Source organism: Peromyscus californicus, unplaced genomic scaffold (assembly GCF_007827085.1).
Source record: "Peromyscus californicus insignis strain IS unplaced genomic scaffold, ASM782708v3 Scaffold_4__1_contigs__length_199733344, whole genome shotgun sequence".
NCBI lineage: Eukaryota > Metazoa > Chordata > Mammalia > Rodentia > Cricetidae > Peromyscus > Peromyscus californicus.
The window spans coordinates 45,230,558-45,242,897 of record NW_026294562.1 but is presented as its reverse complement, the minus strand read 5'-3'; the positions used below and the strand labels follow the sequence as shown (position 1 = coordinate 45,242,897).

The window sequence follows — 12,340 nt, the reverse complement described above, 5'->3', positions numbered from 1 at the left end:
TCATAAACATCCAGAAAGAATGCCTGTGTCTTCCATGGCTTTACAGTGTATCTTTCAATAGAGAAAGCCAGTTAAACATTAAGACATACCCGTTCTTGCTTGCCTGTGATAGAAATACTTGGGTCACCTGCTACAGCTCTAGAGTTCTCAAGAGCATAGCCACTTTAGATTATTCCTGCCATCAAGTGAGGAATTCAGTAACACCTACTGCCAGAAACTCTTACAGGGGTGGTCAGCTCAATTAAGATAGTTTTCATTTGTGTTAGACAGGGTGGCACTAAGCAACGTGGCTTGTTTGCCTGGAATTCTCTACATAGACCAGACTGGTCTCAAACCCCTAGAGATCTACCTGCCAGTGCCTTCCAAGTGCTGGAATTAGAGATGTTCAACACCACACCTGGCTCAATTATGGAAGTTTTATGAGCTGCATTTATAAAGTACAATTTACATAAGATTATGCTGGCAATTATACAATTATAGAGGATCACCTAAATTTGGACCTTTGGGGCTATAACTTGGCTAGTTGGTATGGTAAGATTGTCCACTCCTTCCCTACCGGACCTGCTCTGGGCCTCTGGAGACTGACACCTGGGTGTGTCCTGTTCCAGGCTCCCTTGTCTCTCTCGGTCAATGGGAAGAATAGTGAGGGCAGGAGGAAGGACTCTAAGGCTGGGCATGCCTTTCCTGCTCCATTCTTGCTGTTTGTCAGGCTCTGGAGACTCCTTTCTCCAGTCCTGGCTCCCTAGTCTTTGTTCTTTGCCGGTCTCTAGCTGCTCATCTTTCATTTTCTCCTTTATCCGGCCACCCTTCTGTAAGTGCCCTGCCACTACGAACCTCCGTTTGCGCCGTGAGTGGTAAATTCTATTTCCCGCCTGCGTCTTACCCGATATAGATGCTGCCACAAACGTGACTTTTGACTTAGCGTGTGTTTATTACAGGTAAAAGTGATACTACAAAACGTTGAACTTGGTAGAGTAAATTCTGTACATAACCCCTTGACATGTATTTTTTTAATGGATCCCAAGTATAGATTGTTTTTTCCTCTTGTTATCTACAGGTTTAAGTATTGAACAAACAATGTTGAAAGACCTGAAGGAGCTGTCGGATGGCGAAATAAAGGTGGCCGTCAGCACTGTGGACATGACCCTGGAGGTAAGGGCAGGGTGCTTTTCCAGCCCAAACAGATTTCACACAGTTGCTGTCTGAACACTGGGAGTACAACGTCCTGCCGTGTGAGGCAGTTCTGTGTGAGTCAGGGGGAGGGTTTGCTCTGAGTGTCCGACTGGCCAGGAGGTTATTGTTGCCGTGGAAGCACTGTGTACGCCAGTGAAAACCCTTCACATGTATCTGTGTTTAGTAGTGATTGTAACATACATGATTAGGTTCACTTGCATGTTTTCTTTGTGCAAACAAGTTGTGGTTTGGCTTTTGTAAGCTGCTTGGTCACAGGCCATTTTGATAATCGGCTATGACAACTCCAGTATTAAGAAGGAGCCTCAGCCCTCCAGTATGGTTAATGAATGACTTGGAATGTCTTTATATCTTTCCTTGGTAAATTACCTTTTGTCTACTTTGAAGGTTCCCAACGACTTACATGTTAATCTTAATTAACCCAACTAATGGGAGCTATATTTTACAGTGGTGCATCTGTGCCTTTGTAGAAATATGTGTATGTATTTTACTGTTGTATTTCCTCAGTCAGGCTACCTACCCATCTTTGATTGGAGGCATGGAGTTCAGAAGTGTGTGGAGATAAAATTTGCTAGATAGGAATGTCTTTAGAATGGTATATTGCTATTTGTGTCTTCCTTGTGATGATGGTGACTGTCTCAGTGCATCTATTTCTTGGGAATGGCTGGTATACATATTGGTGTCCACACTTTAGAAAACCCAAGAGCGAACTAGGCCCTTCCCTCTGTGACCTCTGTGAATTCACCCCAGGGGATGAGCTTTGCAGTTCAGCTCACAGATGCATGTCAGTACCAGCAGGGGCTGGCTGTCCTCAGTACCAGCGGTTAACATTAGTTCTGAGCTGATAGCACTCCTTCTCGATGTGTAGCTTGGTAGATCAATGCAACAGTTTCCACGGACTTTCAGATTGATAAATGCTCCGTCTAATTAGTTGTGGGTGTGAACCAATACAAGAAATGTGTGCAATTTGGGACGTAGTAACTAGATAATCACCTTCAATTAGAAATCTGCCTCGTGTCTAGAAACCCAAGTAAAACATGGATCTTGCAAGGGTCAGTAGCTCTGAGAATCATTTCTACTGGTTCAAGCCTTAGGGTTTTCTTTAGCTCCCCCTCCCCTGTCCCCCCTCATTTAATGGCATCTTATTAGGTTTTAAATGGCTTGTTTGGAATTCCTTTCTAAATTAACATAGAACATCTTGTAATTGCTCAGGGAACTGTCTGTCGTTAGTAAGTTATTTTAAGGCTATGAATGTCATAGACTTACTGTAGTTTGAATGTACCTTCATCTATATTACAGCAGTATATAATGACTTTGCCAAATATGTTAAACTACAAATGTTTATCAAGCAGAACCAGAGATAGAATGATTAGATAATCTTGACAGTAATTTCCATGGAGGTCCAGTAATTAATCAGACAGTTAAGTATAATTCTGGAATCCCTGTGTGATTTTTCTGGGAGGGGAGAGGACATTTACGTATATCGACAGGTACAGCTGAAGCCCTCACCAGCTGAAAGCGAGCTGGCATGCTATTAACACTATGTCTGTATTTACGTCAGAGTGAGGATGTTAAAGAGAGCTGGGAAATGGAGCAAGGACTCCTTCCTAATATGCTGCAGCTCCCCTGGAAGAGAAGATGCTCACTAATCCAGTGTGTCAGTTGAAACCCCACACATAGTTAAAGGCAGAATTTATTTTCCCCGCTAAGGCATCCTGTCACACAGTGCTGTTTTCCTAACCTTATTTTGGAGGTAATTGGGGTTCAGCATTCCTTTCTGATTCTCAGCCACCTCACTTAAAGAACAAAGACCAGGGCCGGGCGGTGGTGGCGCACGCCTTTAATCCCAGCACTCGGGAGGCAGAGCCAGGCGGATCTCTGTGAGTTCGAGGCCAGCCTGGGCTACCAAGTGAGTTCCAGGAGAGGCGCAAAGCTACACAGAGAAACCCTGTCTCGAAAAACCAAAAAAAAAAAAAAAAAAAAAAAAAAAAAAAAAAAAAAAAAAAAAAAAAAAAGAACAAAGACCAGAATCCCCCAAACATTATTGTGTTTTAGAATAGCTGTTCAGTGCTTCTCTCCATCTCGGTATGTTCTCAAGGAGGCTCTTCGTTGTTCCCACAGCTTTCTAAATCAGGCTTGTTCTCCCAAGCAGGGTCACATTGGGTTGACACTTTTTCATGGCCCCCAGAAACTCTCTACTTCTTACCCCACCTCTGAGCTCTTACGCAATGCAGTCTCTATAACCGACCAACTGAGACTTCCATGTGTACTATGAATTCCAGTCACTGTGAACTGACTTAGTATATTTAGTTATAATTAGATGGTATTTTTATTTACTTGGGGGTGCTATTTTGACATGACTTTCGGGCAGTTGTGGGCACATAGTAGGTGCTTAGTAAATACAGATATTCATTTGGGATTTGTTTAATATCTGATTGGTTTTTTTTAAATTTATTTACTATTAAATTGCTGAGGATTGAACCCAGGGCCTTGGGCTTCCTAGTTAAATTCTCTGCCACTGCCTAGTTCTTGGGTTTTTTCTGTTTTTCTTTTCTTTTCCTTTCCTTTATTCCCTTCCTTCCTTCCTTTTTTTTTTGATATAGTATCTCCCTCTGTAGCTCAGGGTGGCCTTTAATTCACTTTCTTTGCCCCTTTTGAACCAGTTTCTTTCAATTATGACTGAAAGCTAACATCAGACAGATTCTTTTTTTAAATGGCCTACTCGTTCATATTCAGGGTCATTACCACTTAATTCAGCAGCCTCAATACTGCGTGAGTAGTTTTGCCAACTAGTCAGCTGTTAAATCAGAAGAGGGCAATGGGATGCTCTGTGGCGTGTCCAGGGGAAGGGAAAAGCACTCCACATGCCTGATGGTCCTCTGTATTGCTCTAAGTCCACCACTGTATATGACCTGGCCTTTGTTTGCCCAATGGACCAATTAATTTTGTTGGATGTAAATATTCAGAAACCCAAGAAGCTTTTCTCCTTGTAAAGTGGGCCATAGAGGGAGCCACAGGCACGGGAGGTAGAAACCACTGATGCTGACAGACAGAGAGATTCGGGTATTCTACACGATAAGGAAAAAGCTTGTAGATCCCCATTTGGCATTTTTGATGTAGATTTCTCACAAGTGATAACTGTAACCTAAAATATGTTAATATTAGTTGTGGGAAGAACTACTGTAAAAATCAAATCTTTATAGTAACACAGTTTCAGAGCTTTGCTCAGCACACAAGGTTATAAATGAATGTGATTTTGAGGTGTAACAGGTAAAACCCTACCTGAAGCTGGGCAGCAGTGGCAACAACAGGCCTTTGCAGACAGAGCTGCGGGAAGCGAAGGCATTCAGTCCCTTTCCACTTCCTCCAAGGCATTTGAGTCTGATTGCAGCACGCACCTCTAAAGGAATGTGCCTCAAGGAGTGACATCCAGTTCCTTGACTGACGATTGTTGAACTGATCCTTTGGGCCTTCTCATTGGTGACGAAAAATGTATGAACATTAAAGCATGTGGTCAATTGGAACTAAAATTACCTTTATTCATTTGCTAGCAGAACCATTAGTGATTCCGTTTATTGGGTTCATTTACACCCCAGTAAAGCAGTACATTCAGATGCCTGTATCTTTCCATTCTAATAATGAGCTGCTGAGGTGGGTTATGGTAGTACTACAGTAATGGTTCCTTTGTCATCACCTCCTTAAGCATCTCCCTGAAGAGAGGTGTAGAACATTAGCATCTTTACTTTGTGAGGACAAAGGTCAGGCTTTGGGGTGGGGGTTGCTTTTTATCAGCAGCACTAGGATTTATTCACACACAGACAGACACATGCTGTAAGCCATTGCTAGGGCTGATGTAACGGTGCTGTAAAGTCCACAGGCTACATGGTTCAAAAGACATTGATTATCTTATGGTTCTGGAAGCTCAAGGCCTCAGATCAAGATGCTTGCAGGATTAGTGCCTGCTGAAGGTTGGGAGAATGAATGACGTTCCTTGCCTTGTAGAAGCATCATCAAGAACCCTGGCTTTATCTTTATGTCATCTGCCCATGGTGTGGGGCTCTGTGTCCTGACTCTCCCTGTTCCAGCTTTAAAGACATAAGTCCCAATGGATCAGATCCCACCTGACAACCTCTTTTAACTTATCTCTCTAACAGTCCTGTTTCCAAATAAACCCACATTCCAAGTGTTTCCAGTTTCAGGGGGACATTCACTGTGATGAGATCTCCGAGAAAGCTTGAGATAAGAAAACTTACAGTAGGATTGTCTATGTGAACATGGACCCGTTGCTGCTGTATGCAAATCAGCTTACTGTAAATGACAAGCACTGGTGATCACAACTCCTAAAATTTAACCCACATTTACAGCTAGTGTTCTGGATCATTCTTCTACAGAGCTGGGAGCTGGGAGAGTCCTCCTGACCAGAGCTCTACTATTTGAAACCCTAGGGGTGGGGGTGGGGGTGGAGCTCCAGGGCTGCATTCTCCTGGAGTGACTCAGGGCACTGACTCATCCTGTCCTGCACAGAAATCACTGCCTACAAAGTGCCCTGGAACACAGCAGAGGGGAAAAACACCAGCACTTTCCATTAGCAGCCACAGACAGCACAGACCAGAAGAAACACCATGAGCATTGCTCCAAGAGAGTATTTATTCTGGTCTGTGAATGTAAATGCCCATCATAACCAGTAATTGAAGACTGAGCCCCTCTTTAGACACCAATGAGGGCATCTCATTGTTTGAGCAAAGATACAGATTTTTTTTTAAGTCAAGATGAAAGACCTGCTTTATTTTGTAATAAAATGCATAGTTTCTTTTAGGGAAACATTTTTTGACTAGCATATTTTTTGAAATGTTAATAAATACTGAAGTGTTTTTGAAAAAAAATGACTTTTCAAAGCCTGGATAAGCCCTTCCAGGTCCTGTTGAATGAAAAAAAAGGAAAGGAAAGGACATGACTGCTCCTAGGTATGGTGGAGGAGAAAGTTTATTATAGACAAAAGAAAGAGCATAGTCAGAGGCAGGGATATCTGGAAGAGTCTAGAGTGGACATGGCCAGGCTGAGCTGGGCCATGTGGGAGAGGGAGAGGGGAAGGGAGAGAAGAGAGAGGGAAATTGGGTGCAGCAGCTGGGAGGCCAAAGGTCTGAAAGGGAAGGGGTGGGTAACCAAAATGTCTGGATTATATAGGAAAGAGCCTTTGGGGGAAGGACAGCTCAGCCCCTGTGCTGGAGAGTTCAGGGTAGAGGGCAGAGTGTGCCAGCCATACCCTGTAACAGATAGGGACTGAGGGATGCTGGGAGAACCTAGGGGCCAGGACTGCTTTGCTATATTAAATAGGCATCTCAGCTGTTTGTACCAGGTTTGAAATTTAACACCTATCATGCTGTCATTTGTAGAAGTTATTATTTTGAGTGGTGTGTTTCTAGGGATCAAACCCAGGGCATCCCGTATGTCAGGCATAGGCTCTCCTGCTAAGCCACAACCCCAGAACTTCCGGGTTCTAAATGCTGAGTGTTTCCATTTCCTTCTGAGTCCCGGTCAGCTTGTCCTTGTTGCTGTAGAAGACGACGCGTGATGATGCATGGTCAGTGTGCATCAGACACTGCAATGAAAACGTCCAAGCATGAATCCAACCCTCCTGGAACCCCAAAGGATAAGGGTGCTATGGTAGGTCCCTGTTCTGATGGAAGTGCCTCCAGCATCTGCATCAGACAAGCCTGAACCTCGAGTCTCAGCGCAGAGCTGTCTGTTTTTCCTCATGCAGCAATCCCATTTGATGCTTGGGTTGAGTGCCTGGAGGGGATTCGGAAGCTATTTTCAACATACAGCTCCCAGCTTCTCCTAGAAGGACATTTCTCATCCTATTCCACAAAGAGGAAAGAATCTTGAGGACCCAGGGCGGAAGGTTTTAGGAATCCTGTCAGAGCAGAAAGACAGTGGCATCAGCAAAAGCCCATCCCAGCATGGGTGACAGCTCATGAAAGCCGGGAACCTGGCGCACACTGCACAGCCTGCAGGCAGCTCAACAGGTTGAAGAGCCCCCTTCCCGGGTAGCTCAGTTGCTCTCAGCCTCCTTTTTGATCAGCTTGATTCTAGAACTCAAAATCACGCATGATTCCACTCCCTTGCTGCAACACAGTGTTTCCAAATCAGTGTATAAAATGAAGAGCAGCCTTCTCAGCCACCATATTTAGTGATGGGGGTTTTCTCTTTATCAAAACAAACCAGTATGGCTCTTCAACGTTGGGAGTAACTCCGAACAACAAAACGCTGTGTATGTGAGGTGTTTGAATTTCACAGTTCTTATGCTGAAGAATTCCAGAGGGTCTTGAAGCAAACGAGAACATGGCTGGATGACTGTCAGGGAGGGATTTTAAGAATCAGCTTGGACGAGGCACACGAAGTGTAGATTGCAAGTTGAAATCATTTTCATGCCAATAATTCATAGCTTCCTGAGCACTGTGGCAGAATGAAGAAATGGAAACCTGACCTGGAAACATGGGCCTTTGTTCCCACTGTGGAATGAGCCATTCTTTACAGTGGCAAGAACCTGGACAGAGGATCAGAGTGATCTAGTTAAAGAATTAAGCAGCTGAAGATTGTGACACTTTAAGATCTTTGCAACCTGTGTGTAGGCACTTTCTGACGATGGCCCAAAATACATCACCGACAGTGTATTGCTTACCTTTCTGTCACTGTGATGAAATACCTTAGATTAGTCAACTTATAGGGAAGAAAGGTTTGCTTTGGCTCATGGTACCAAGGGTTTCAGTCCATGGTGGCTTTGAGTCTGTGGTGATATAATACATCATGGCAGGACATTTGGTGGAGGAAGCTGCTCACCTCAATGAGGCCAGGAAGCAAAAAGAGAAGCAGGAGGAAGCTGGAGGTTCAATATCCCCTTCGAGGCCTCATCCCTGACTGCCTAAATTCCCTCTGCTATGCCCAGCCTCCATCATCTCCCAGCAGTATCACAGGTTGGGAACCAGGCCTTTAGCACATGGGCCTTTGATTCAAACTACAGCATAGCTAAAAGTCTGCGAAAATGTGCTTACTAAAAAATGCATTGGAATGGAATTTTTATGTTGTTTCTCCAACTAAACTCAACTTGGGGGTAATGTATCTCTCCACTGATGACTTTTCTTTATTTTATCTATTAGTCAATTTCAAATGGACCTTCATGATTCATAAAACACATTCCATCTAGTTCTCCTCTGTAAATGGATTTCCCTAAATGGCACCAAATCCTTTTTTATATTTCCTAGCTATCATTGTGCTTGCTATGATCTTAATATTTGCATCTCTCCAAGATTGATACTGAAACTTAATTCTTAACAGTAGTGTTAGGAAGTGAAAGCTTTAGGAGATGATTAGGTTAAATTAGATAATTTTCATAATGGCTGTTTCTAATTTGCAAATAATGGGTTTGCATATTTTCTGAAATTTGACAGTCATCCCTTGCTACCCCTTATAACATGGTGCCAGCAGTCTACTGGGGCTCTGATCCCTGATGTGAGGGGTGGGGGCATGGGACACAGTGGGCAAGCCTGCGAACTTGCTTCTGGTACCCAGTGCTGTGTCATTGAGTGTGAACTCTCTTCTCTAAAAAATGCTCTGTTTCTTATCAACCCTGTGCCCACGGAGAATGTTAACATATAATCTACGTGTTGTGGATATGAGCATAAGGCCACTAGACCTTTAAGGGGGTGCTTATCAAACACATGTAGAAAAGGACATCCCTTCATGAGATACTGGAGCTGAAGTGCTAGTTCCTTTTTTTCTTCCTTCTTTTCTCCTTCCTCCCTCCCTCCCTCTCTCCCTCCCTCCCTCCCTCCCTCCCTTCCTTCCTTCCTTTCCTTTTAAAGTAAAACAATAAATAATTTTTTTAATAATCAAAGAAAAGATAGAAACTTAATTTATGATTATAGTTTACTTAGCTAGTTCCATGCACTTTGTATTTTCAGCTGTTAATGATTTTAGTTTGGAGTCAGAGTCTGGTCATCTTTAAAGTCACAGGTAGCATTAATAATTGGTCTGTAACCTTTCCCAATTTTAGCCAAACACCACAGCTGTAGCTACCTCACAGGCTGCTGGGAACCCAGGCTGAAGAAGCCCTGTTTCCTCCACATTTTGCTCCCTTCTCTGTAGGTGAAGACGTAGAACCTCGGGGACGCAATGCCTCTGGGACTGTGAACTTTTCTTGTGAGATTTCACAGTGATAGCCTGTGCCAGTGAGGGCTCATGGCCACTTTGAGCTGTATCCTGGGTTGTCTGTCATTTTGACGGCTCCTGTCTTTCCTCCTCAGAGTAGGGTTTGCACAGTGTTCCTTTTCCCCGTGCCTCCACCAGCTCCTTCCTGAGACATTGCCATAGGAGACTATTGTCATCCTAACCATCCCATAAGATGACAAAGAAACCAGAAACAACCAAGTGAGTTAATTCATTCTCTGCTTTAGCACTGAGGGAATTAAGAAATAGCACCACCCCAAATCTATTGTGACAATTTGAAGTTTCTTCTTAGCTAAGGATCTAATTCTCTTCTACACACTTCCTCAGAGAAAGGAACCCCTCAGGCCACGATGCTATGCCGGGATGGCTGCTCTTTTGCTCTGTAAATACATTTTTTAAGTGTACTGTAATGTCATTTTGATGGCTTAATTTCTGAAAGGATTTGGCTAATTGCCTTTTTAGGAATGTACGCAGACCAGTTTGAGCTGCCCTGAGTTACTTTTAATAGCAGCTGTTGCTTACCTTTCCTCTAGTTTCTCTTCCCTGTCACCTGCCTTCAGATTTTTTTTTGCTGACTTGGGGACCTGACCTTGGTTTAAATTAATTTGACTGTAACTTTCCAGGGAAGCACTTGCAATGTTTTAATGGTTAATTACTACATTGTATCAACTTGTCATGGAAAAGCAGGTTGCCAAGTTGAAGGTAATTTGTTCCTCCTCTTGTGACAGCCGGGCGCGGTGGTGGCACACGCCTTTAATCCCAGCATGTGGGAGACGGAGGCAGGTGGATTCTCTGAGTTCGAGGCCAGCCTGGTCTACATAGTGAGTTCCAGGACAGCCAGGACTATACAGAGAATCCTGTCTTGAAAAACCCAAACCCAAACCAAAATAAAAACAATACAACAGGGAATGCCTTTGAGCTAGAGGTCCTTCAGCCCTCTGTGCAAATGCAGACTGGATGTCTAAGTAACTAGACTGTTTTGGGCACACGCACTAAAAATAAATCTTTTTTGAAACAGGGAGGGTCAAACAAAGGAGTCTACTTTTACAGAGTAGACCTTGTGCTGATCTTAATCCAGTGATTGCCAAGGGTGCTGTACTGGCCGCATCAAGAGCATACTGCGGGCCACTGGTGTCGCCTAGTGGTAGAGAAGGGAAAACAGGTTGTGATGCTGGAAGCCGCTCTCGGTATTCCCTCATTCTGTCTACCAACTCTATTGAAATGCCAACACCCATTTTCGGGTACCTTCTCCCGTCTCACCCTAAGCTTTAAAACCTTTTATTAATAAAATCCAGCTATGCTTCATATTGGAAAAAAGAATACTTATATTCATACCATGCATTGCACACCTAGAAAACAAATACAATAAAATATATCCAACATGCCTTGAATGTTACCTACATTTGTTGGGTTGTGTGTGCCACATTTTGTTTTCTCATTGGACTTCCCAAAGCCAAGCTTTGAAATAAATAAATAAATAAGTCCACAATGCCAGGTTTTTGTTTTTGTTTTTGTTTTTGTTTTTGAACTCTGAAAGACTCTTCACAGAGGACATACAAGCACCACGTGCTTCCTCAGATTAGAAATGGTGTGATGGAGAAGGGGACAGACATCAAGTATGTAGTGTGTCTCGTGTATAAGATGGGAACTTATTAGTGATTTCTTCGGAGGGTTCTTCTGAGGACCAAGTCAACAGTAGCCAGTATTTAGAATGGTCTGGCATATGGTAAGCACTTCCTAAACATAATAATAAATTATGTAAAGCAATCATTTGGATCCGTCTATTCTGATAACTATTCCATCACTAACAAAGTGTCAGTGAACCTGAAACTATTTTTTTCAAATGAAAACTGAAGAAATATCAGAATTGTTGCTTATTTTGACCAAAAATTTTAAGTTATTTGTATGTGCATTGTATGTGTATATAGCCCAGAAGTTGATGTTGGGTGACTTCCTTGGTCAGTCTCCACCTTATTTCACTTACTTATATTTTTGAGACAGGGTCTCTCACTGAACCTGGATGTCACTGATTCTGCTAGGCTGTCTGGAGAGTAAGCTTCAGGAATCCACCTGCCTCTACCTGATTACAGAAGTTATGTTGCAGATGTAACCATGGGAGCTGGCCACCCCATGATTGATTGGCAGTTCTCTGCATTTTGACCAGTTGTGGTTTTCTGTGATGATCTCTGTCTGCTGTAAAGAGAAGCAAGCTTCTTTGATGAGGAGTAAGAGCGGCACTTACCTGTGGGTATAAGCATTTTGACTGCAATTAGGAATTGTGCTGATCCAGTAAAGGGTCAGTAGAAGGTTGACCTCCAAGAGCATAACCTCACTAGCCCTGGGTAGTTGCCTAGGTTCCCAGTACCAGGTATTTCTTCCCTGCTTCCAGTGGCCTTAAGTCCAATGAGACAGCTGTTGGTTACTGCTAAGACACGAGTGCCACTGTTGCACCTTTAGGGATATCTTGCTGTGCTGTTGGTCACTGCGGTTATTGGCATCTCATCTGAGTAGGACTATTGATGGCTTCCCCTTTTGTCAGTTAGAGGAGCACCTGCTGGTACTATAAAAGCTAGTCTTCAGGGAGGAGGCTTTCAGGTTCTGACAGCTTTTTATGTCATTGGCTATTCGAATTGTTTGGTGAGTGATTAAACCGAAACAGTGAGGGAAAGTGAATGACCTCAAATCACAGGGTAAATTTCCAACCCGAGAATCTGACTCTGAAGGCCCATCATTCCTCATTGTTCTGAGTTGGATCACAGGGGGAAACCAACTGTTCTGTGGAAGGTTGTCTAAGCTATTTTCTTTTTCAGCTGCCTTGATGAATTAGCTGGCTGTGGACACAGCACAATAGTTCTGGTCAATGTGACAACAACAGCAACAGAGGCTCTTCTTTGTTTCCTCTTCCTCATGACTAACAGTAGAG

At 43.3% G+C, this 12,340-nt stretch overlaps 1 protein-coding gene across 8 annotated transcripts in view; it reads left to right on the top strand.

Annotated features, from left to right (window-relative positions):
- The window catches only part of Prune2 (prune homolog 2 with BCH domain), a 263,107-nt gene that overhangs the window by 69,617 nt on the left and 181,150 nt on the right, over positions 1-12,340 (top strand). For all 8 annotated transcript variants that reach the window (XM_052714512.1, XM_052714514.1, XM_052714516.1 and 5 more), the window contains exon 6: positions 1,058-1,152. In XM_052714512.1, coding sequence (XP_052570472.1) covers positions 1,058-1,152 — 95 coding nt within the window. The remainder of the gene's footprint in view (positions 1-1,057; positions 1,153-12,340) is intronic.